The following is a 24,106-nucleotide window of genomic DNA, read 5'->3' as shown; positions in this document are numbered from 1 at the left end:
GATCCCTGGTCAGGGAACTAAAATCACGCAAGCCACACAGTGTGGCAAAAAAAAAAAAAAAAAAAAGGAAAGAAAGAAATATAACACATGATCTCCTCTCTGAAGGAGATTATAGCTAGTTAGGAAATGGAGAAATACATCTACAGAAATGACTTAAAGGGCACTTAGCAACAAGTCAATAATTAGAAAAATATAGTAGAAACTAAATCCTGATAGTACTCAAAGGAAAAGCATGACCTGACTTGATGGAAGATAATCTAGGTTACTTTCTTTTGTATGATTTAAGGATTTCTTACATAGGGACATGGCCCCTGCCCATTGGAATGGGCAATTTAAAACTGGGAAGGATCCCTGGTTTGGTCCTGTGGTATATTTGTGGGTTTTAGCAATAGGGCCAAGCCAAAAAAGGCATCTGGAAAACCAACTAAAGGCACTACTCAGAGTGCTTTGGATTTAGAACTTCTCTGGGTGACCCCATAGTCATAGAACTGTATTTGCTCACAGAAATGAAAGTGGGCAAGAAATGGGGTGAAGGAAATCCAGTTTATAAGAGGAACTGCCTTTAGGGAATTTAAATACTGGTATTGGGGGGGGGAGTCAAGTTTCCAAAGAATAAAAGGTTTTCTTTTAAAATAGCCTCTTTCCCTTGGAAAAATGGCTTATTAGGCTTCTCTGGTGAACAGTGTTGAAGAAGCAATGTTAGAAAGACAAAAACAAAAACGCTCAGTATGTTACCACTGTTTTTAAAAATAAAAAGCATTTTTACATATATCATCCAGAAGGTTTGCTTTTTTTTCTTTTGTCCCGGTAGTTTGGTTAAATACTGTAATACCAGTAGCCACTACACCTCTTGTCCTACAAGTCAGATTTGTCTCATTCTGTACTTTCAGCAAGGAAGGTAAACGTTTTCCCATCCTTTCTACAAGATGTAAATGTTCTTTTCAAAAAGACACTTTGGCTTAGTCCCTCAGGGTTGCTGTAACAAAAATGCCATAGACTAGGTGGCTTATGAATAACAAACATTTATTTCTCACAGTTCTGGAGGCTGGGAAGTCCAAGATCATGGCACCAGATTCCCTAGCTGGTAAGGAGTAACTGGTTCATAGCCATATGGCTGGCTTTTCACGGTGTCCTCACATGGAGGAAGGGGTGAGGGAGCTCTTTTATAAAGGCACTAATCCCATTCTTGAAGGCTCATCCCATGAGGGTCAACCCATTCTTGACCTAAGCACCTCCCAAAGGCCCTACCTCCTAATACCATCACCTTTCAGGGTTAAGATTTTAGCATATGAATGGGGTGCAAACATTCAGACCACAAAAGACAAAATGTTAGATTGAGGCTCAGTCTACCTACTTAGCCAGATCTTTGGACTCAAGAAAATAAAAATAATAGTTTGTACTGCAGAGGACTTTCTTTCTTACCATTTATCTTTTTTACCCTATCTTCTTATCTCTACTTTGAAAAATACAGTGAAACCGACCTAAGATTGCCTTTTTATTTGAGAGTCTTCATCTCTCCTACTGGTATGTGAAAGGCTGTCTATGTCTCTCCTCTCCTTTCCTCTGCCCTGTTCCTTTTTGCATGCAGCCAGGATCTTGTTAGTATGAGACAGAGAGGCTTTCACTTCCAGGACATCATCAATTCAGAGATGGTTCAGAATACAAGTTTCTTTCCCCTGGTGGCCAGTTGGGTGCAATGTGAAATAAGGGTAATGACATTTCCAAATCAGCCTTACGTAAAAATTAGCTGATATTCAAGAATTAAAACAGCCTTAGAAAATGTAAACTTACACATTAGGGCTAAGGTCTGTCGTTTAGTATTTTATGATTCTTTTTAAGGAACTTAACTGTCTTTCTGTTATACCCAGTCTATGCCAAAATTGCTTTTCTTTTTCTTTTTTTAAACTTCCTTCCAAAAGAACCAGTTTTGAATTGAAAACAAATGAATACTGAGTGGAAAATGCCGGTTGCAAGCCTTTTTCTAGGAAAATATTTTGCTGAAAGCTTTCTCTTCCTCTCTCTCTCTCTCTTCGAGGGCCCTTATCGTGACAGGTTGAAAGAGTGAAGACTTCCATACGACATGGATAGATGCAAACATGTAGGGCGGTTGCGGCTAGCCCAGGACCACTCCATCCTGAACCCGCAGAAGTGGTGCTGCCGGGAGTGCGCCACCACCGAGTCCGTGTGGGCTTGTCTCAAGTGCTCCCACGTGGCCTGCGGCCGCTACATCGAAGACCACGCCCTCAAACACTTCGAAAAGACTGGACACCCGCTAGCCATGGAGGTCCGGGACCTCTACGTGTTCTGCTACCTGTGCAAGGACTACGTGCTCAACGACAACCCCGAAGGGGACCTCAAGCTGCTGAGAAGCTCCCTCTTGGCGGTCAGGGGCCAGACGCAGGACCTGCCGCTGAGGCGCGGGCGGACGCTGCGGTCCATGGCTTCGGGCGAGGACGCCGTCCCGCCGCAGCGCGCTCCTCAGGGACAGCCGCAGATGCTCACGGCTCTGTGGTATCGGCGCCAGCGCCTGCTGGCCCGGACGCTGCGGCTCTGGTTCGAGAAGACCTCGCGGGGCCAGGCCAAGCTGGAGCAGCGGCGGCGGCAGGAGGCGCTGGAGCGCAAGAAGGAGGCGGCGCGGCAGCGGCGGCGCGAGGTGAAGCGGCGGCTGCTGGAGGAGCTGGCCAGCTCCCCTCCGCGCAAGAGCGCGCGCCTCCTGCTGCACGCGCCCCGTGCCGCCGCGCCGCGCGCGCCCGCTGGGCCGCGCCCCGCGCCGCGCCGCGCGCCCGCCATGGCGCCGGGCGTCACGGGCTTGCGCAACCTGGGCAACACCTGCTACATGAACTCCATCCTCCAGGTGCTCAGCCACCTGCGCAAGTTCCGTGAGTGCTTCCTGAACCTCGACCCGTCCAAGACGGAGCAGCTGTTTCCCAGGGCCGCCAACGGCAAGGCCCCTCTCGCGGGCAGGCCGGCCGGCAGCTCAGCCACCGAGCTGTCGCCCAGGAGCCACGGGGCCGAGGCCTGCGAGCGCGAGGGCCTCTGCTTGAATGGCGGGGCCTCCCTCAGCAGGAGCCTAGAACTCATCCAGAACAAGGAGCCCAGCTCGAAGCACATCTCCCTCTGCCACGAACTGCACACCCTCTTCCGCGTCATGTGGTCCGGGAGGTGGGCCCTGGTGTCGCCCTTCGCCATGCTTCACTCAGTGTGGAGCCTGATCCCCGCCTTCCGCGGCTACGACCAACAGGACGCGCAGGAGTTTCTCTGCGAGTTGTTGCACAAAGTGCAGCAGGAACTCGAGTCCGAGGGCACCAAGCGCCGGATCCTCATCCCCTTCTCCCAGAGGAAGCTCACCAAACAGGTCTTAAAGGTGGTGAACACCATATTTCACGGGCAGCTACTCAGCCAGGTAGGTGTGTGCCCAGCCCATCCCCAGCTGCCCACCACACTGGAAACGGGTTGATGTAGTAGTTAGGCTTCCCGTGCGTAGCTCCCCCAGGCTGTTGGCCTAACTAGGGTAGCCAACATTTGCTGTAACTATGCATAGCTGAGGGCGGCCACTGTACCTTTTACTATACTGTGCGACGGCCTTGTTGGTGAATTTGCCTCCTGTCTTAGCAGGCAGATTTTTAGTTCAACTTGCCATATCATTTCACTTTCAGTAAATGTCTTTAATCTTTAATGATGATACAGGTAATATAATATTCCCATTGTTATAATCAAGTACCCATTGTTGGCATGCCATCCTTTGATCAGTTTTAGGAAATTGAAGTTTGCCTATAACCTTGGTTCCATGCTTGTTGTGAAAGAGCACTCTTCCTTCCAAGGCATTCTTTACATACAAGGGAGGGAGGTGGCTCGGAGGATGCCAAAGGGTAAGCAAGTCTCCCTCCTGTTCCCCATTACCTTTCATTTCCTTAGCCATCTAAGGACATGAGTGAAGACTCATAGATAAGGCTTTGTGAGAACATGCAGAAAGAATTTGTAGAGGCAAAGAGGTGGGCAACTTAAAGAGATGCAGGTAAAACCTCTACACTATCCTACTGAGGTTTTGTGTCCGGGTATTGAGGGTTTTAAAAGAATGATGAGTATGAGTAGGATGGGAAGAGGAAGTTTATTTAGGCTTTTATTTTTCAGCGTGTGAAAGGGGACTGTTTCTCAGCACTTCCTCTACCCCTCTGAGGGTCTGTAGGAAGAAAGGTGCATCTGGGAAGGTTACAGTGGGGGAGGAGGTCTGATCACAAGGTACTTTGAGCGGGGGAGGAGGTCTAATCACAAGGGATCAGTGTAGGGATGCTGCAAGAAACAGGGCAAAAAGAGGCAAGTTGGACTGGATGGAAGGAGCAAAGTCTGGAGAGAACAAGAGTATGAGGATGAGAGAAGCAGACAGGAATCTGCAAATTCTCCATCTCAGATTGATGATGCCTTGCCTCCATGGTAACTTCCATCTGTAATACTGCAGCATTGAATGGCAAAGCATGCTTTATGAGAGAAGAGAGAAAGGGGTAGGTAGTAATAACTGCTGTGTGCTTTTCCAGTTCCAGCTAGCGTCATGGTTAGAGATACATACCAGAAGTAATATGCTCTAATTCTCTTAAAGTTATGTTTATTATTTTAATATTACAGTTAAATGTTTTTGGAAAACTATGCACTTAGTTTTGGTTGTTATGTGCTAGCAAAAATGTATGTGGGAAGCTTGGAAGTTATATAACCTGTAAACCAATCTTTTCACTCTAGGTCACATGTGTATCATGCAATTACAAATCCAATACCATCGAGCCCTTTTGGGATCTGTCCCTGGAATTCCCTGAACGCTATCACTGCATAGAAAAGGGGTTTATCCCTTTGAATCAGACTCAGTGCCTGCTCACTGAGATGCTGGCCAAGTTCACAGAGACAGAGGCTCTGGAAGGGAGAATCTACGCTTGTGACCAATGTAACAGTGAGTGCCAGGGGTAGGGGTGGGTGTGTGTAACTGGAATATCAGTTTAAGGTGTTTCACTTGCCACTTTAGTGAAAAGTAACACTGTCATATTGAGTGGGTTTTTTTGTTTTGTTTTGTTTTTGCGGTACGCGGGCCTCTCACTGTTGTGGCCTCTCCCATTTCGGAGCACAGGCTCCGGACGCGCAGGCTCAGCGGCCATGGCTCACGGGCCCAGCCACTCCGTGGTATGTGGGATCCTCCCGGACCGGGGCACGAACCCGTGTCCCCTGCATCGGCAGGCGGACTCTCAACCACTGTGCCACCAGGGAAGCCCTGACATTTCTTATTTAAAGTTCAGGTGGCATAGCCTGTTTGAGGCTATAGTATCAGAAAAGTGTGCTTTTGTCCTGAATTTGTAGATTTAAAGTACAATGAAACCAAGAAAGGAAGTCATATGGTGCATTGCTCTATGGCAGCTTCATAGTTATTGTCACATGCCTGAAAGGTTCACATCTCAGAAGGGTCATAAGGAAGTATTTCTCTATCATGGCTTTAATTGTAAAGTGGAATTTTTTCTATATGGCTCTATGAGTATCTTATGCACCCCCCATCCCCACCCCCATGTCTTACCACACTAACACTTACTGCTTTTGCTAACCCAGCATGGACAGAGGAAATGCAGAGCAAATACTTTGAAGCTGATGTTTGGGTTTCTGGCATATAGAGATTTGGAAACTAAGATGAATGGATTGTTCAGAGATCTGAAATCAATTTGCAGCCATACTGTAGTCTGGACTACAAGTTTTGGGAACGACAGTTTTACGGTAGCCCTTTTAATACTTCTGTACATGGTTTTTTAAAGTAGTACACCGTGGGAAACCTGTTCTCTGTGAAGAATCAGGATAAAAATCAAGTCACACCTGCTATCATTTTGCCATTTTAAAACAAAATTTGAAGTGCTGTATTTGGTTAACCATAAACTCACCTATCCTGTTCCATATTGAGATATAAAGGCAGTGACTTAAATTATCTTACTAGAACATTGTTTTTTCTTTTTAAAATAGTGATTCATAAAGCTTTATACTTGTAAGGAACAGAAGGATGTTAACAGCCTTAACTATCATTCTTGGACTTGATAGATTATGCAAGAAATACTTTTTTTTTACTTTTGCAAGAAAGGATTGTTTTTCTGGTTGCCACATTGTTTTTTCTTTTTAAAATAGTGATTCATAAAGCTTTGTACTTGTAAGGAACAGAAGGATGTTAACAGCCTTAACTATATCATTCTTGGACTTGATAGATTATGCAAGAAGTACTTTTTTTTAATTTTTGCAAGAAAGGATTGTTTTTCCAGTTGCCATTTGTGCCCATTTTTCAGTATTTCTATAGACAGGTTCAAATAGCAGGGAAGGAAAGCTATGGTGAAGGGATGAGATGCATTGATCTGTTGCTTGTGAAAGTTTCAAAACTTTCAGTCTTCCACCTTTCTGTGTGGCCAGCTTAATCAAATGGGAGACAGAACTGATCAATCTCAATTGAATCAGTAATATCTTTTTCTTTGTGAATTTCATTTTAGGGAAACAAAGCCATATTCTATTATTGTCTTCATCTTAGCTCACTTACTCCCTCTGCTGAGAGTAGCAGTCACTGCCAGGATTCCCAGGCAGAGCTGCAGTAATTTTCAAAAATCTGCTGGTGAACAGGAATGTAAAATAAGGCCAGGCCCCTCTTTGAATTCTCTTTCCGCTCATGCTCTCACATATCATGACTACCAGCCCTAGTAAAAGCTGCAGTCTATTATGAGAAGCAACAGCTCCACATCGTATTGTCACAGAAAGCTCCTGGATACGTCACCTGGCTGTGACTTGCTACCTTTCACGAGTGGTACAGACAGGACTTCGAAATCAGATGCCAAGCTCTTCAGACACTGAGACCATGATTTCAACAGCTCAAAGACAATCAGCAGGCACCACAGTGGACCACTAATTTTACATTCCCATCCATTCACCGATTTAATTAATATAGTAACAGAGCAGTCATCATTAAATGGTTATAGAGAAGGCTTCTGATGGAAATTAAGAGAACTTCATTTCCACTGTTTACTTGCTGTAATTTAGAAACGCATTTCACCCTCAATTCAGTATCTTTAGAAACAAAATTGGAGTCTCAAGCACTGGTTCTGCTTTGGACTGGGTGTATTTGGCCAGCCTGTCAGCCTTGTCCTGCATGTCTAGCAGTGTGCTGTTACCAAGAAACATGTTTCAGAAAATAGGTATGGCATAAAAATATAAAACCAGGGACTTTCCTGGTGGTCCAGTGGGTAAGACTCCATGCTCCCAATGCAGGGGGCCCAGGTTCGATCCCTGGTCAGGGAACTAGATCCCACATGTATGCCACAACTAAGACCCAGTGCAGTCAAATAAATAAATAAATATTTTTTAAAAAAACAATAAAAATATAAAACCAGCAGTTTCTTTTCTAAATATTTGTATAGGCCACAAGCATGGGGGGAAAATCTGTTTAAACACGCTGTCCTTTAGTAATCCTGTGTCCTCTTACCTTTTCCCTAAGGCTGAAATATATGCATTATCCCCCATTTCACAGGAAAGGAAACTGAGATTCCTTTCAGACAGTGGGAAGGACAAAGGATGCACCTTACAACTGAGCCAGCCTTCTTTAAGCAGCCATCCCAAGAGTGCCACACAATCACTCCTTTCATCTCAACCAGAACTTCCATGGCCACTCCGTGCAGGCATGCGAGGCTGGGAAATGCAGTCTTAGAGAGGGTCACATTGCTGCCCCAAATATAATTGAGGTTTAATACTGAGAAATAAGAAGAATGCATATCGAGTGGCAAGTCACTGTCTCTGCCATAGCTCGGAAAGAATGAGTCTCCTCACAATCTATGTCTTATGCCTTCCCAAACCATATAGGCAAACGACGAAAATCCAATCCAAAACCCCTTGTTCTGAGTGAAGCTAGAAAGCAGTTAATGATCTACAGACTACCTCAGGTCCTCCGGCTGCACCTTAAAAGATTCAGGTGAGCTTGCTCTGGGGCATCCCAGGTGGCTGTGAGCTGTGGGAATAGCTACTTCAAAGGCTTTGGCAAAGGCAGATGTCTTCTTCGGTGTTGGGAGGAGAAGCCTGTTCCCTAGAGGCCTCACACTTTCCATGGAGTGTATGGTTCATGCCCAGTGAAGCAAGCTGATGTCGGGGGCCAGGACTGGGCTTCTGCTCTCATGGTCCTATTTAATCAGCTAGCCTGCACTTGGGTGTCTGTGCTTGAACATTTCCTAGCCTCGCTTAGGCTTTTATAGATTCATCTTCAGAATAAAGTATGAGATAATCTGTGAAAAGGAGGGCAGGAGGTAAAGTACAAAAAGAGTATTGCCTGAATTGCTTGTTCAGGGATTTCTAGTTTCAGAGAACATGCAACATTCACAGGAAATATATGTGAACATTGATTACCACTGTCTTGTTGTGAAAGAAAACCAAATCCAGAAGGTTAAATTTTCTCCGTTCCCTGTTTTACCTACCTCTGCCTCTGATCACACATGCCATTTCTTACTAGTAAGAAGTTTATATCCATGTTCTAGGTGGTCTGGCCGTAATCACCGAGAGAAGATTGGGGTCCATGTCGTCTTTGACCAGGTATTAACCATGGAACCTTACTGCTGCAGGGACATGCTCTCCTCTCTTGACAAAGAGACCTTTGCCTATGATCTCTCCGCAGTGGTCATGCATCACGGGAAAGGGTTTGGCTCAGGACACTACACAGCCTATTGCTACAACACAGAGGGAGGTGCGTGCGCTTTACTCTGTGGGGTGGGGGACACAAAAAAGGGTTGGTTTGTCCACATTTCATTCCTTTTATTTAATCTATAGGGGGATATTACATACATTAAAATCCAGGGGAAAGAATTACGAAAGATGGATTCAAATTTTGGATATATCACTAAGTAACAACATTTGATTGTTCTAAGAATTGACAGGAACTAACATGTAAAAGTGCTGAGCACCGTGTCTAGTGTGTAATGGTCAGTTAATGTTAGAGGTTATTGTTGTTACTAATACTTCTGCTGCAGACTTCAGTTTCATTCTTGGTTTTGCAGAAACAGTATGACCCATCTAACTTCATGGAATCTCACTAGCCTCAGCTCATAACAAAGCTGAGGACACTTACTGAGCACTTACTAAAAAGGCCCTTCCCAAGGAGCCTTCAGTCCTTGCCCTCAGAGCAGAGCCTCCCAGCTACTGCGCTGAGGCAGGTGGGCTGCGAATGTGTTTTCAGTAGTGTACCCATCCTGAACCCCTCAGCCCTTGGGGTAGCCAGAGGGAGCCTGTAAAAAATAACTTTTTATTCCTTCTAAGTGTTCCTTTATCACTTCTATTTACACTCCCCCTCTCTTCCTCCTCCTTTTCCCATCTCTTAGCCCCCAGTCTCCTGTCTTTGTAGAAAACCCTAATGGGCAGTGAAGAAGACTGAATGAAATGAAATGAGGACAAAAATTATAGTCGGTCGATACTGCAAGCAGTATTGTGGTGGGGCTTGCGGGGTTAAAACCAGTGGTTTCAGGGAAGTCTGTTGGTTTCATTTACTTTTCTCTTCGTCCACCACCAACAATCAAGGGTTGGATCTATTCAGAGCTCCTCTGTCCCTTTCCTCATCTCCTTGTTTGCCTTGTGACTGAAATATAAGTTGGGTAGTCATTTTCTCTCTTTCTTTCATTTGGTTTCCTAGGTTTTTGGGTCCACTGCAACGACTCAAAGCTGAATGTATGCAGTGTCGAGGAAGTGTGCAAAACTCAAGCCTACATCCTTTTTTACACTCAAAGAACAGTTCAGGGCAATGCAAGAATCTCAGAAACCCAACTCCAAACTCAGGTGCAGTCCAGCAACAACGGTGAGGGCAGACCACGGACCTTCCCCTGAATGGGAGGAACGTATCGAGGACTGGCTTGCTTTTAAACTCTTGGTTTCTATACATCTTTCCTCGTATAGGAAATAAGGTTTACTGCAGGAACAGATTACTAGGTTTGCGTCACTGGGTCTAGAGCAGAAGGTGCCAGGTGACTCGTGTGCTATCATAAAATTTGTAGCAACTTTCTTTTAAATGGGTTTAGAAATTCCCTCCTTCGTTAAAACAAATCAAAAGGAGTAACTTCTATGAAGACTCTTTCATCAGTTGCTTCTGAATATAGAGGGATCTGGGTGGAGGAAAGAGGGAGTAAATTGGTCATATCCAGCCATGTTCTTTCTATTACATGATTCCCCTGCTAATCAGGACTCTTGCAGCACCAGAACCCTCCTGATGTGAGCAGCCCTCGACAGAGCACGCAAGGAGGGGCCCTGGGCTGGCAGCTTGCTGGATAGGATTGGTTCCAAGGCGGAAGGTGAAGTCTAAGGATTTTTTCCTACGAAGGAAGTAGCCCTCAAGGGTTAAAAATCTGCAGACTTCCTTTTTTAGGGGATAGCAGTTGAAGAATGGAATGAGATGCATGGAGGAAATTACTCCATGTGAAATGGGAGGTTTTTCATGTGTCATACTCTCCCTGGCTGCTGCTGTCATTTAATCATACCACATCTTCTGAGATGGCATGAACATCCCTTCATTCTAAAGAAGGAGCAGTTCACATGGGGAAGCAAGAAACTGGTACATGACATGTTCTCTGTGGCACACTGAGCCTAAGGGCACTCCTGGCTACCTAGTTCTGTAGCAAATCCCTGGTTCAGGTCTAGGGCAAGCACATAGTTTGGTTTAAATTGGTCTTTGGGTCAGTTGTCTGAGGCCTTCTCAGAACTCAGGGGGTGGGGGTGGGGGGATAGCCAGTGGCCCAGGGCTTATCTAAATGCCCGTCACCCATTTCACCCTGGTGCAGCATGCAGCTTTTCTTAACCTGCAGCTTATTTCCTGTTCACAAGATGTGGGAGCTTTTGCTTTTCTAAGGCTTAGGAATCCTCCTCCTGTATGTCTGAACAGTTTATTGTTGACAGTCCTGGCCTGTTTCCTCCAAAATCTGCTAATCCCTACTGTTTCTTTACCCACCCACACTCAATCTATCAGAGAAAAAAGCAAGAGTGCCCTGTCCTTAACTCCAGTGCTAGTAAAATATATCTTTCTTTTTTAAACTGGGTCAGTTTCTAAGTGGCATGAAATTGCCCAGATGGAAACTCTCTGCCCTATCAGGCACCACTGAATTTCCCTTCTCAGTCCTTCGCTTAGACTCACTAGTAAAAGTGAATGCAAACCGTAACTCTCACTGTGGGAGTGCTGCAGCCCGCCTCAGCCTGTCACTCTGAATGCTCATCTTTTGACTGAGTATGTCATACTAACATTTCAATTCAGGTAGAAGTACAGTTGCCACCTGAAGAGGATGGATGTGAAGGGAGTTTGGGGAGGGATGGGAAGTTGGGAAAAGAAAGGCTGAAGAATGAGATTCAAAGGTTTAGCGATGTTGAGGAACCACATTTCCCAAGCAGATCTGTAGCATTTGCTGTTGACCTCTTTTGAGATGAATTCTCCCATAGGACCTGCCAGACAGCACTGAGACTTGGAGGAAATCAGACAGAAAATGGCTCACCCTGATAAGGAAGAGGAGTGACTATATTTTAAATTAAACTTGCTTTTTCCAACACTGTGAGGTTTCTGTAATATTTAGCTTTTATTTGGAAGCGATAGCGTATGGCATTTTTTATGCTATTTGGTTTATATTGTCTACTGCAGGCTTCTTTGTACAAGCTTGGCCCGGGCTTACCCTCACCTGGACACTGTTTTAAAGTGTCACAGCTGCCCATGCTGTCAGAGGCTCTGATGTGAGGCTGTATCCTCTAGATCCATATTTTTAAGTTGGCATGATTGGTGATGACTTTTGGTGGCAAGAGAAAAGCGCATTAACTCAAAAAAACCCAAGGAGAGTAAAAAGGGAAGGAAAATATAAATTGTGCCTCATCTTCCATTGAATGCTATATTTATTATTCTAGAAAAAGAAAACTTACAAATGGAGAAGTACTAATAGAGCATCTACTTCATCCCTCAGGCTGTCCAGGGGAAAACAAGAAAAATAAACATCTAATAGAAAATTAAAAGATCTTCAAATTTAATTCTTAAAAATAGTTTTATACCAAGTATTAAGGATTATTAAGCAAAGGACTTTGTAAAATAAGTGCTTAAATTAGCTGAGCACACATTGTATCAAGTTAACAAAATCATTTAAAATGAGTTGGAATAGAAACCAATACCTCAATGAGCTGCACACACTTGAAGGTGCCCCTGCAGTGAGACACCTCAGGTACCCAGAGGCAGCAGCACTAGACGCTGTTGAGAAGTTAGTATTTATGGAGATTTTAATTAAAGAAAAGAGTTTCCTGCTGCATAAGCCAATGGCTGTTGTGAGGGAAATGTCCCTTTGCCTTTAATTTATTTACATACTGGAAGTAGATGAATTTCTTAGTTGCATCTTACTTTAAGTCGAAACATTGTAAAGAGAAGAAAATAAGAACCGGGTAGAAGTTGACCAGATGCTGCCAAATCAAACCCAAGATCTCCTAACTGAACCTTACGAGCCTGCTTCTTTCCCAGACAAGTAGTTGGAGTCCCGTTCTAGGAACCCTTTGTAGTTGGCTGGTGTGTTTACTTTTTGCTGTAGCCAGCCAAGGTGAATGCACCCTGGCCCCTCAAAAAGGATTTTACCTCAATCTAGCTTGACCCTCTTACTTGTGGTTGCCTCTGAGAGCATCCATGCTAGTGTTTGTTTTTTTTTTAAAAAAAAAAAGATTAGGAATGCCCTCAATGGCCAAGAACTGAACTCTTATTTAAAGGTGGGCAGACCTCTTGCCTGCTTTGATCCAGTCCCTCTCAGGCTGATGGGGGCAGTGCCACACTGTAAAGAATTTCCAGATGTCTCTTACAATGTCATGAATAAAATTGCAAACTATAGAAGTGTTAATGTGTCCTATGGACTCAATAGCAGAGTTTATTTTTGTTTTTAATGGCAAGGCTTCTAGAGTCAATGATTGTATGAGTTCCCCGCTCAGGCTATGCTTACAGTTCCATCAGAGTGCAAGAACTAATGAGGTGGGTTGACTGGCAGTGGAGCATGGCCCTAGCCAGGTCCCAGCGTAAACACAAGAGAGGTCAACAGTAGTACAGAATGAAAACCTGGTTGGGTGTTTGGGGTTGGGATGTGGGTGGGCAGGGAGGGAGAAATGGAGTTTGTTTTACTTACTGATAAAGCTTTGTGAACTAATTTTATACAATTCATAAAATTTGGTGCCTTGTACCCAATTATGGTTTGCATGGGATTGAAAAGATTAAGGGAAAGGATTCCTTCTTGTCGTTTCAAGTGGCAAATGGATCTGTATAGTGTAAAGGACATTTGGTGTCAGACTTTTTAAAAGCATTTCATATCTTGTGTGTGTAAAAGCAAATTATTCTTACCAGCAAGTTCTGAAATTTTAATTGTAATATCCAAAATCTTTGTGTTTGATTATTCATCAGTGTCTCCTTTTCAAGGCAGACTATGTACCCCATTCTTTTTTACCACCCCTTTTATGTTCCAATCATTAGCTCAGGCCTTTTTAAAATCAGGCTGGGAGGGCTACCCCTTCCTAAACATATACTGTATTCCTATCTGGGATTATATCTTATAAGTGGAAGGGCTGCTTTTCCAGCTGGTTGGGAGAGCACAAATATTCAGAAAAAGGTCTTTTAGTTTTTCTAATGCTGGGCAACATATGGTAGAAGTCAAACAGAAACGGTTCCTCCTGAAATGGTACCTTCATTAGTTCTGAAGTTCTTTTGCACAAAATTTCAGGAAGCAGTGTAGAACACAGTCCCCTATATGTGAAACTTTAGATTGTAAGGCAAGCCAGTGCACTGTGTAATATGCAAAAAAGAAGGCTCAAAGAACCCGTCCCAGCTCCCCAGCCCCACTCCCTGGCAGCTGCTGACTGGGATGGTGCTGAGTGGCTGTGGAAGGGGAAGAGACCCAGCCTGCTCACCTGCAGGGCTATAAACACAGCATGTTCCTTTTACTCCCACCTTAAGGTTTCCAAGACTTCACCAAAGGGTGTTTAAAAAGCTTACCACTCGAAGCACATATAATAATTGGATCCCTCAGCCTAATTAGGTGAGGGGGTTGTATCTTTGGAATAAAACCTCCCATGGCCACTTAGTTTCTTTACCAGGTAAGTATGAATCTCCCTGGTGGTTCAGATTCTTTTTTGAAGTTAGCACTAAAGCTGAAAAGCGCCTTCTGAATATGACTGTGAGTTTATTTTATATCTTCCACGTTTAAATTCACCATTTTCTTGGTCTAGGGCTTTGACTTTAACCACTGTGTACTCAACCCAAACACTGCTCTAAGTACACCATAGCCACTAGAGCATTGAAGTGAATGGTCATTTTTGTGGACTTTCTCCATACTGAATTCTGCTGGCATGTTTCTATTTCAAATCTAACTAGGTTGTGTAAGAGATTTTCATAGTACTGTCATACTATGTTATGTGTTTACATCCTGTCACACGGTGTTAACTAGCCTGGGCTAAACACCGTATGACAGGATGTGAAACAATTCCCTTGAGGAGAAATGTTGTGTTGAAATGATGAAAACCAGCACTTTCATTTATGGAATAATTATTCATCAGAATTTGAGGAAATTGTAGATTTGGTAGCTTTAATCTGCAAAATTCTTATCACTTTCGGGAATTAAGGCAGTTTAAATGAAACTTTACCTTACCAGCTTTATGGCTTTATAAACCAACAGTGGCACTGTTACTTGAAGCTAAAACATTAAATTTTAAGTGAAACTTGAATTATGCTTTTGGAAGCTGCCATGTCTTTAATTTTGGCCAGATTTTGATTTTTAGCTTTGAAAATTTTTATCAAATAGAACTGTTCACAATTATGAATAGATCAGGTAGCAGACTTCAAGGATGTACGTTTCACTCCTATAAAGAACAGGAGGTGCTGGTATTTCTAGTCTTAGCGCAGTGGTCTGATGCAGGCTGAAGGGATTTAAAAGTTTCCTTCCTGGTCACCATTTGCGGGGGTGATGGCTTTAAACCTAAGCCTTGCTCTACGTATGTTACCTTTCCTCATCAGATATGAACTTGTCAGAGCATCTGTGGTCCCCGTGTAGACTCTTAAAGGATCCTGCCTTCATGTTAAGCCAGCCACAGGCCTGAATTCATACAAGCTCAAACTCCTTCCTCCTGAGAGATGGGACCTCCTCCCTGATTAATGCTCATAAGAGAATGGTGCTTTTCTTTAACATATAAAAAATCTAATTCCCTAACAGCTTTCTTAACCACATTTATGCCAGCAGGATCAAGAAGGACCATTTTATTCTATTTACCTTTAGTGAACAGATTGCTAGAGACAACACCTGTCAACTAACAATTAGGCCACTGTGGTGCATTTATACTGACCCTCCTTTCCAATTCATGTCCTTTAATCCCATACCAGTTCCGTAAGAGACTCGGCACGGAAAAGTAGTATGTATTTTTTTTAAATGCCTAGTAGAGCAAATCAACTAGAAAAATTGCCAAGGGGAGCCTGTCACTATGTCCACACCTTGCTAAGCCTATGTGATTCTTTCCATGCCAGTTCCTTACATATTCCATTTCCAAAGAACCCCACACTCCTGGACAGTGGCACTACCATGAATTTTAGGGTCAGAAAATAATCTATTTCCTTGTGAAGGAAGCAGCTTCCTCAAGCAGTGTCACTTCAGTGCCCACTGCCCAGGCTTACTTACCCCTTGCCTCTACCTGCACCTCACTGCCCTCAAATCCCACTGTACTACAGCAACAATGCCTCCCTGGTGCCTGGAAAACCCACCCAGTGCACTAAAATGCTATGCAACACCAAATGACTTCTTCCCTTAGTACTGCTCAAAAATGGAAATTCCTCAACAATATGCTTCATCCTATGCTAACATCAATGAACAGTGGCTACAGTTTCCTTTTCTTTTTTAATATGAAGCAAACCATCTCTGTTACAATCCATGTTTGGGGCTTGTTCCTGTCTCTCTCGAGTGTGAAATATAAATCATGTTTTTATGATTTTTGTAAATCTTGACTTTTTACACCTTGTTTTTGTAAGCCGAAGTTTCTTATTAAAAGAATAAAATGGCTGTCTTTGTGTACAGTCTTTATTTGTTAAAATACCATTAGAATATTCCTCAGGACAAGAGCAAAGATCATCCCCTGCAGAAACTTTGGAACTATGTACAGAACTTAACAGAACACAGGACAACACTTTAGCTGAACCCTACCTGCTGACCAGAGAAGGGTGTTCTGAGTGGACTCAGCAAAGAAAAGGAAATCAAGCAGGGAAGGAAAGGTGCCCATCTGAATCAAACTTCAGCCGCCATCAGGGCAAGTCTTGTGACGGTCACAGATCGGAGACTCTGTTTTTGGAAGGTTCGAGTACAGCACGGGTTCCATGTGTCTGCAGTCAGACAACACGTGGCATTAGAAATGTAACATCACTAGAGGGAAATTGGTAAGAGACTCATCCCTTGGAACATCTGGAGACACATCTAACCAGGAATAGCCAAGGGTTTTACATCAAGTCTCTTATCTATTATTTTGTGAATAGCTGATATAAATTATTTCTTATCCCAGTCTCTAGGACTCCTAAAACAGGCAGAACATTGGTTAATGCTTACCTTTACGGCTACACCCCAGGCTGAGGTGCCATTAGGTCAATGTCACTCAAATTCCTGGCCAGCCAAACTCCGGCAGCAAAGAGTCCCAAATTGAGGATCAAGTTCCTGGAAAAAATGCATCCCTTTAACCCTGTGGTCACTGAGTCACGTGTCTTTGGTCAGTAAAAGATGGGCTGGGGGGTGGGGGGAAGCTTCCCATCACCACCCTGGAAACCGCCCCCTCCCAAGGCAAAAACACTTTAGAATCGCAAGAGCATCGAACGTTACATAATAGGTTGCCCAAGACCCACATGGTTATTTAAGGTTCGTTTCTACGTCTAGTAAGAGTAGGGTCAAATGCAAAACCCAATTAAGTACTCGTCCAGGGCCGAAAAGCCTGTTTACGTGTTGGCGCCTCCTCTCCCCGGGTCTCCGCGGGCAGGGTGAGATTCTCTAGACAGAGCCCGGTGACTGAAAGGAGCGCTCTGGCCGCACGGGAATTCTCCCGGTCAAGGACCTCAGCAAAGCACAGCCAGAGCCACGAAAAGGCCGAGATATTGGCGGTGTAAATAATCCGGAGGGCCCAGCCTCGGCGAAGAAGGAAACCTGGCAGGTATGTATACGTGCGCGAAGGGCAGGAGAGCGACCAAGGTCCCGTGCCTCGGTTACCTGCGGAAGTCATTCCTATCGGTGGCGAAGCGGTAGACGCCCCGAAGCCAGTCTCCCACGTTGTCTGGGATTTCGGGAGCTTCATTTGCCGAGCCCGCAGCGATCACGCCGGCCCCACCGGAAGCCATAGCAGCACCCCAACCCTCCGCAAGGTCTCTCACCACGCCGCTTGTCGGCGCCAGCAGATCACGCAACTTCCGGCCTCGCATTTCCGCTGGCTACTCGCCGACAGAGGGCGCAGTGGCTTAAGCTTGGTAAGACGCCGGGAGCGAGAACTCCCGGGCTGCGAGTCCGCGTCATCTGCCGGGCAAGGAGCGCCGTCCAGCTCCAACCTCGCCTGGTCGGGTTCCACCTCCGGCTCCCTCCTGGCCTTCGGCTGGCCCACCGCCAGTCACAGGTGGTCTCTGAGTGATCACTTCGTTGGCTCAGGAGGAGGATGCTGAGGATGGGGCTGCCTAGCCTGTGGGGGTGGGGTAGGGTCTCACTCAGCAGGGGATGCGTAGCTTTAAGGAATGGGGCTCCCCAAGAGTCTCCATGAAAAGTCATAGAATGCGCGGGCTAAAAGGAAGCACTCCAAATTTGTCATTTCGCCGCCTCTCCCAGCCATGGGCCCTGATGGTGTTCAGTCTAGGATTTTTATAGGGGGAGGAGAGTTTTGCTCTCTCACCGTACAGATTACCTCCCCAGCCACCCTTTCTCCGGGCCGCGCCACTAGCAAATGGTGCAATGCTTCCTGGAGGTGTCGCTGTCCCCAGCTCGGAGATTGCCGGGGGTCTCCCAGGGCCGGGGAAGGCGCTGGCCTAAGAAAAAGCCTTCGGGTTCCGACTCAGAGGAAGAGGAGCAGGTGGGGCAGAAAGCGTCCTCCTTGGGATCAAGGGGAGTCTCTGGGCATCCCTGCTCTTGCCCTTTGGGTGTCTCCTCCTGGTCCCCAGCTCTACACTCCTGCTCCGGGCTGGAGCCAAGCATCCCCCTGTGGGTTTCCAGACTGGAGCTGGCAGCAGTAGCGAGAAGGGCTGCCCGGGAGATGATCGCGGCATTCCGCGGGGCGCGGTGCCCATCTTCAAATCCGCCGATCTCCGCCTCCCCTGTTCCGGGCCGGGTCAGAAACGCCCATCTCAGAGCCGGGAGTCTCCCTCTCCCAGATCCGGGCGGGGCGGCCGCCAGAAGCCAGTCCCAGTCGGGGCCCAGCCTCCCGCCCCGCCTCCGGGCCTTGCGCGCCGCCGCGGTGAGTCCTCTCCCGGCTCCTCGCCCCTCCCCGCCTCCGCCCAGCAGAGGGCGGCCGCGGCCCCAGCCCAGGAGCGAGTCCCGCGCCGCAGCCTCAACCGCGGCGCGGGGTGGGTTCTGGAGGCCCTCGGAGCGCTCCGGCCAGGGACGCGCGGTGAGAGCTGCGGGCCCCGAGTCTCGGGTCTGGGGGTGCGGTGGGGGGGACGGGGGCGCTGCTGGAGGGGCGGGACGGCGTGGGACCGGGACGAGGGTCCCAGCCCGGGAGAACCCCCCCTCAGCCCAGCCCAAGCCGCTGCCCCCTTCCCCTTTGATCTGCACCTTCTCCTCCCTTACCCGGGGACGCCCTGCCTTCCACTGTCGGGGCCGGACTCGAGCCGGCATCCGAATAGCGTCTCTCAAAGCAGCTGGGGCAGCAGGGGCCGCCGCCCAGCAGGGCATAACGTCCCCCGCCCAAGGGCCCGGCGCAGTCCTGGCAGCAGAAGTGGTTCTCGTGCCAGCGCCGTCCCTCGGCCTCGGTGCAGCGGCGGGAGAAGATCAGCTGGGAGAGGGAGAGGGGAACGGCTCATTCATTCATTCACTCATTCATTCATCCAGTAACCACGCCTTATACCCAGTTGACGCTAAAGCACGTCTACAGACATTCCCATTTGATCTACTCAACCACTCTCGGATGCGGGGAGGGCTGATTGGCTTAGCCAGGATCCCCCAGCTAGCAGGTGGCACAGCCTGAAGAAGTGCGACCTGGGTCTCCTGGACGCCCCACCCAGGGTTCCGTGCAGCCTCTTGTGCGGACATTGAGGGAGTTCCTCGCAGGAGCAGGCCCAGCACTGGGCACCCGACGTACTGAGATGAACGTCTGTCTAAGAGTTCCCGCTCTGGAGAAATCCTCTCAGTCCAAGAAAATTTGGGAGACTCTGCTTGCGGTGAGGGAGGGCACAAAGGCAACGAGTCCCAGGTGCCCAGAGCTCAAGTCAGAGCAAAGGGAATACAAAGTTCCTAGTTCTCTGTTCCCCACTCCGTGGTACTGGAAGAGGTGTCCCGTTGCATCTGCCGCGTTGGACCCTGGGCAGACCCCCTCCAGCCCCTCCCCTCGAGGCTGTACCTGGTCACAAGCCGGGCAGCGCGGCCGCAGCAGCTCTGCGTGATGACGGCCGCAGTAGAGACGCCCATCGTGGTAGAAGTAGATGAGGTTTATCAGGGCCTGGCCACAGGCCTGGCAGGCAAAGCAAGCCCGGTGCCAGCAGCGCTGCTCTCCTGCCCGAGCTGTGAACACTCCGTACTCCCCTGGCCTCAGCCGCTCCCTGCACTGCGGGGTGCGGGTGCTGCGCTGGTCAGAGGCCACACCACCCTCCTACCTTCTCTCCTGGCTCTTCCATCCCAGCCTCAACCTAACTGTTCTCCCCATATTCTGGCAAGCCCACCTCCACTGCAGGCTCCACGAAGAACCCCTAAATTTGGTTTCCCTTTTTCCTAAGCTTTGCCAAACTGTCAATCCCCAAACCCCTTTTCCCCCTCCAGAGTCCCAGAAGCCAGCCCCTTCTGAAGAAGTGAGAGGGCAAAGAGGAGGAAGGGGAATATTGGGGGGAGGGTGCTACATACCTTTTCACAGGTGCATTCTTCAAGCTTGGGAGGTACTAGGCGGGCCACCCCCTGTCCCAGGGCCTCCCGCCTCCGCTGGGCACAGAAGAGCCGCAGCTCAGCCAGCTCCTCCTCCCCAGGGGCCAGGCAATAGTGCTCCTGCAGAAACAGAGGTCCACTGTGACCGGGAGAGCCCCAGCAGGCAAGGTTGAAGTTTGACTGGAGAGGGGAGGTTTAGCTGCTGGGTCAAAGGAAGGTTGTGAAACCTCAGGGAGGTGCAGGAGATAACAGCACAGAAGGGTACTGAGGAGAGGGAAGGAGGGAAAGAACTGGCATAAGTCCACCTCCGTCTCACTCCCCCCACCCCAGGAATGGTGATCGCTCAGGTCCTGACAGCCCTACAGTACTTAGCCCATCTCCATATATTTAGATCCTGGCTCCCAATGAGCTGTAGCTTAATATCACTTCCCACTGTATTTTCCCTATTTACTCCATATTCTCCTGCCTCGCCTCCCCAGCTGAACTGGAAGCCTTTAGACTGGGCACACAGAGGCCCTCAATAAATGCTTAACCACCATACTCTCTACATTTGTACATTCCATTATCAGTTTCAAAAGCTGGTCATGTCCATTTTCTCATTTGCTCTTCAACTAAGCATTGTGGTGGGCAGCGCAGATGTTACTGCACCCATTATGTAGTTGTGAAAGCTCAGGCTGGGGGTGGGGGATGACTTCCCCCAATTAGTGGCAAAGCTAGGCCTTAAATGCGTGTCCCCTGCCTTTTGGACCAAACTTCTTCCCACGGTAAGTAAAGAAAGGGAGGCAAGAGAGAGGAAAGCTGGGGAGAGGGAGACCCACATCGCTGTCCTGCGGAGGGAGCTGCTGCAGGAGGGTCCGCAGTCCAGGCCAGCTGGGGGCTTGGTTGGTGTCCAGGCCAGGGTTCCCCAAGCTCAGGACTTCAGGATCCTGAGGAAACGCAGCAAAAGGAGAGAAGCAGAGCTCGGCTTTTCCTTCCTTCCCCTTGTTTCCTTCCCTCTTCATTGCCACCTCTTCACCAATCTGGAACAACATCCAAGCACCCCCCTCCAGTTGGAGGATCCTCCTTCAAGATCACAAGGACAACTGATCCACTCCCATGTTTATGGTGTGATTGAGGCAGGTCAGGGGGGGCACACTGCAAAACAGCTTCCTTCTTATGCTTGAAATCACCCCTTTCACTCCTTAGGGGCAAAGTCCCTAGGTTCTGCTTTGACAACACAGACCCCCTAGGAGAGTATTCATGTATTCAGGTGGATAAGCTTAAAGAAGTTGAACCCCTGTGTCCTGAGAGGGCTGTAGGGACAGGGATTCCTGCAAAGAGAAAGGGCTGCAAGAAGTTGGGCACAAAGGCTAACTACCTCCCACTTGGTGGAAATGGGAAGAGGTCCAAAGGATGGAGGGGATGTTGGTCTCAGAGGGAAGGGCAGGACCCCTACCACCTGAGCAGAGGTTTCCTCAGGGTCCTCCTCTGGCACGTGACCTGGGTTGCTGTCTGAGTTGACTGGTGGATTTGGCTCCGGAGGGGTCAGCCTCTCCCCTCGGTGGGGCGAGCCAGAGTTCAGCAGTGACATTGGTGGCAAAGTCTGCACAGAAAACAAGACGCCTCCCATTTATTGGGCCACGACAGTGTGCTAGGCAGGCTAAATGCTTTCTGGGCGTTATCTCCTTCAGTCCTCCCAGCAGCTATGTGAATCAGGTGGTATTCTTATCACCATTTTACAGATGGCCCAGTTGAGGCTTGGAAGGCGTACATGGTCTGCCCAAGGTCACACAGCTAGTAAATGGCAGAGCCAGAGCTTGAGGCCAAACCTTTCAGCTCCAGAGTTTCTGAAGCTCAAACTCGGGGGTCTCCCAAGATTGGGATGGAGGAAACAGGAGGCCCATAGTGGAAGGAGAGGGCATTTTGCCTTTCTGGTGAGCCTTTGGGTAGACTGGCCCCTTGTTCCCCACCTCCCCTGCCATAGCTCCCACCACTTCTCACTGTGCACTCAGCAGCACCCAGTGAACCTACTTCCTCACCTCTCCCTTCTTCTCCCACTGTAGGCTTGGGCTGGGTGAAAGGAGCACTTAACCGGGAGGCCCTTCTCAGCCTATCCAGCCTATACCAACTCTCCTTTCCCTGAGCTCCAGAAATAAGTACAGTGGGTGCCCCAAGATTTAGCACCTAATGTTTCTCTTTGCTCCCTGTGTCTCTCTCAGCTCCTCATCTAGTCTATCAGCTCCTCCAGGACAGACAAAATCCTGTGCTTCTATCTCTAGTGGCAACTTCATTGGATAATTCTAAGTGCATCTCTTCAGCCCTCCTCTGGGCAAGCCCTGGTATGGCCACAGTATCTTGGGGATAGGAGGTGACTACTGAAGTAGAAAAGGGATGGGCCCTGCCCTCAAGGAACTCATAGTCTACTGGGTAAGGCACAGATGAAACCAGGCAGGATGGGGCCAGGGTTCTGGGCAGATATACACAGCACCCTAGGAAGAAAAAAAAAAACAGAGTAAACTTTTCTAGAATGTTTACCCTGTGCCAGGGACTTTTCCAGCATGTTACATAATATAGTCCATCTTCACAACAATCCTGTGAGGTAGTTTCTATTATCCCATTTTACGGTTGAAACAAACAGGTTAAACTTGCCTGAGGTCACATTAGAAGGCTAAGGGAAGCTTTAGAGGAGGAGGTTGCCTTTGAGAGCTGGGCTGGATTCTAACGGCAGCTGGGCACAGGAGGGCATCACCAAATCCCTGGCCTCTATAAGACCCAGCTTTGGACTGTGTCACAGTTTGGACTGTGACAATTATAGTGTTTCCCAGCCTGGAGCCCCGCCCTGTGCCACCCTTCCCTGCTTCCTGGCTCCACACCCATCTGCTTCCTTCCTGTTCTGTCCCTCAGATCAGGTTTCCTGTGGAAGGCAGCCAGGATGGGCTGTTCACACCCAGGGCCAGGAGTAGCCACTTCCCCTGGGGCTCCAGGAGGCAAGAGATGCTTGGGGGAGGGGGTGGGCATCGAAGCAGGGTATCTGGGTCCCCAGAGGAAACTTGCACCCCTCTTCCAGATTAGTTCTAGTTTGCATGAAGTCATCCCACACAGGAACAACACTCAGAAATCAGTCTTCACCCTTCACCCTCATCCCCCCAGGGAGGCATAACTCCACGTCCACTTAGCACTGGACCCCACTTACGTGCTGGATTCCTTCCAGAATTCCCCTCCCCCCTTACAAAAGGGACAAGACTGAACCCCCTCCCCGCCCCCCGCGCAGGTGTAACCAGTCTCAGGAGTTCTACCTTCCCAACCCACCCCTGCCCTGAAGGGCAGAGTCTAGGGATTGGGAAGTGGCGGGGGAGGGGGAGGGTGTAAGGGATGGAAGGTTTCCCGGGACAGTGAGAGGAAGAAGGAGAAGAGAAGTGTCTGGTCCCGCCAAGTGCCCTCTCGACAGATCCCCAGTTTTTTCTTGGGCATGTGGGGCCCACCTCCGAAGTGGGAAGCGGTGTGGCTCCCGAGTCACCTGGGGTTCCCAATCTGGCTGCTGGGAGTTTAGGGGAAGGGAAGGAACTCCGCCGGGGTCTCACCCTCGCTGCGCGCTGTTGTCCGGGCAGTTCTGGACAGACCCTGCCGTCAGGCCCTTCACCCAGTTCCCACTCTCAGGTCTCGATACCCGCCTCTGCCCGCCCCGGGAGCGCGCTTTCCGCTCCCACGCCCCCCGCGGGCCCTGCCAGCCCCTCTGGGGCTGGTAGAGCCGGACGGGGGGCGGGGCCTAGAGCTGCCGACTGAAAGAAAGCATTTGAGGGATCTCGGGTGGAAAGTGTGCAGGTTCCACTGCCTCCGTGCCCATGGGCTTAGCACTGGGACCGCGTCCCGGCGGGCGCGGAGCAGACCCTCGGGAGCCATCGTTATGCCGGGTCCTCAAGCACTCGCGGAACAGAACGCCTTTCGGAGCCCTTAGGTCCCCCCAGACCTTCCTTCTGGTCTCCTAGCCCCGCCCCTCTCTGTGTGTCCCCACCCCCACCTAGTTCCCTCCCCCTTGTCTGGGGTCC

The 24,106-nt window shown here is 48.4% G+C and overlaps 3 protein-coding genes and 1 long non-coding RNA gene across 8 annotated transcripts; 2 read left to right on the top strand and 2 right to left on the bottom strand.

The window, feature by feature from the left end:
• The first annotated feature begins 2,080 nt into the window (after positions 1-2,080).
• USP49 (ubiquitin specific peptidase 49) lies at positions 2,081-16,055 on the top strand. Its single transcript, XM_033424033.2, has 5 exons — positions 2,081-3,403; positions 4,732-4,936; positions 7,852-7,960; positions 8,517-8,722; positions 9,662-16,055. Exons 1-5 carry the CDS (start codon positions 2,081-2,083, stop codon positions 9,850-9,852), a joined length of 2,034 nt encoding a protein of 677 aa, XP_033279924.2. The 3' UTR covers positions 9,853-16,055.
• On the bottom strand, positions 16,056-17,449 carry TOMM6 (translocase of outer mitochondrial membrane 6). Its single transcript, XM_033424043.2, has 3 exons — positions 17,241-17,449; positions 16,593-16,697; positions 16,056-16,372 (listed from the first exon to the last, which is right to left on the bottom strand). Exons 1-2 carry the CDS (start codon positions 17,447-17,449, stop codon positions 16,601-16,603), a joined length of 306 nt encoding a protein of 101 aa, XP_033279934.1. The 3' UTR covers positions 16,056-16,372; positions 16,593-16,600.
• A 502-nt stretch (positions 17,450-17,951) lies between these two features.
• Positions 17,952-24,024, bottom strand: PRICKLE4 (prickle planar cell polarity protein 4). Of its 5 annotated transcripts, none has more exons than XM_004267615.4 (7): positions 23,642-24,024; positions 21,520-22,549; positions 20,900-21,007; positions 20,064-20,201; positions 19,567-19,770; positions 18,798-19,002; positions 17,952-18,325 (listed from the first exon to the last, which is right to left on the bottom strand). In XM_004267615.4, exons 2-7 carry the CDS (start codon positions 21,688-21,690, stop codon positions 17,952-17,954), a joined length of 1,200 nt encoding a protein of 399 aa, XP_004267663.2. In that variant the 5' UTR covers positions 21,691-22,549; positions 23,642-24,024. The 5 variants fall into 5 exon arrangements, with proteins under 5 accessions (XP_004267663.2, XP_049572074.1, XP_049572073.1 ...); XM_049716117.1 differs by having other exon boundaries at positions 21,517-22,549; positions 23,543-24,023; XM_049716116.1 differs by having other exon boundaries at positions 21,517-22,549; positions 23,642-24,023.
• Positions 18,514-20,619, top strand: LOC117200604 (uncharacterized). Its single transcript, XR_004482217.2, has 2 exons — positions 18,514-18,618; positions 19,059-20,619. It is a non-coding gene; the product is annotated as an uncharacterized LOC117200604 (long non-coding RNA).
• Positions 24,025-24,106: the final 82 nt, after the last annotated feature.

Source organism: Orcinus orca, chromosome 10 (assembly GCF_937001465.1).
Source record: "Orcinus orca chromosome 10, mOrcOrc1.1, whole genome shotgun sequence".
Taxonomy (NCBI): Eukaryota; Metazoa; Chordata; class Mammalia; order Artiodactyla; family Delphinidae; genus Orcinus; species Orcinus orca.
This window is presented reverse-complemented; position numbering and strand designations above follow the sequence as displayed.

Excerpts from the sequence above, each read along its gene's own strand:
- USP49 (XM_033424033.2), top strand. The coding sequence starts at position 2,081 with ATGGATAGATGCAAACATGTAGGGCGGTTGCGGCTAGCCCAGGACCAC. Across the intron at positions 3,404-4,731 it reads ACGGGCAGCTACTCAGCCAG|GTCACATGTGTATCATGCAA; the intron begins GTAGGTGTGTGC and ends TTTTCACTCTAG. Across the intron at positions 8,723-9,661 it reads TTGCTACAACACAGAGGGAG|GTTTTTGGGTCCACTGCAAC; the intron begins GTGCGTGCGCTT and ends TTGGTTTCCTAG.
- TOMM6 (XM_033424043.2), bottom strand. The coding sequence starts at position 17,449 with ATGCGAGGCCGGAAGTTGCGTGATCTGCTGGCGCCGACAAGCGGCGTG. Across the intron at positions 16,698-17,240 it reads GATAGGAATGACTTCCGCAG|GAACTTGATCCTCAATTTGG; the intron begins GTAACCGAGGCA and ends CATTTTTTCCAG.
- PRICKLE4 (XM_049716117.1), bottom strand. The coding sequence starts at position 21,690 with ATGGGAGGCGTCTTGTTTTCTGTGCAGACTTTGCCACCAATGTCACTG. Across the intron at positions 20,202-20,899 it reads TCCCTCCGCAGGACAGCGAT|GAGCACTATTGCCTGGCCCC; the intron begins GTGGGTCTCCCT and ends CTGTTTCTGCAG. Across the intron at positions 19,771-20,063 it reads AAGAATGCACCTGTGAAAAG|TGCAGGGAGCGGCTGAGGCC; the intron begins GTATGTAGCACC and ends CGCACCCCGCAG.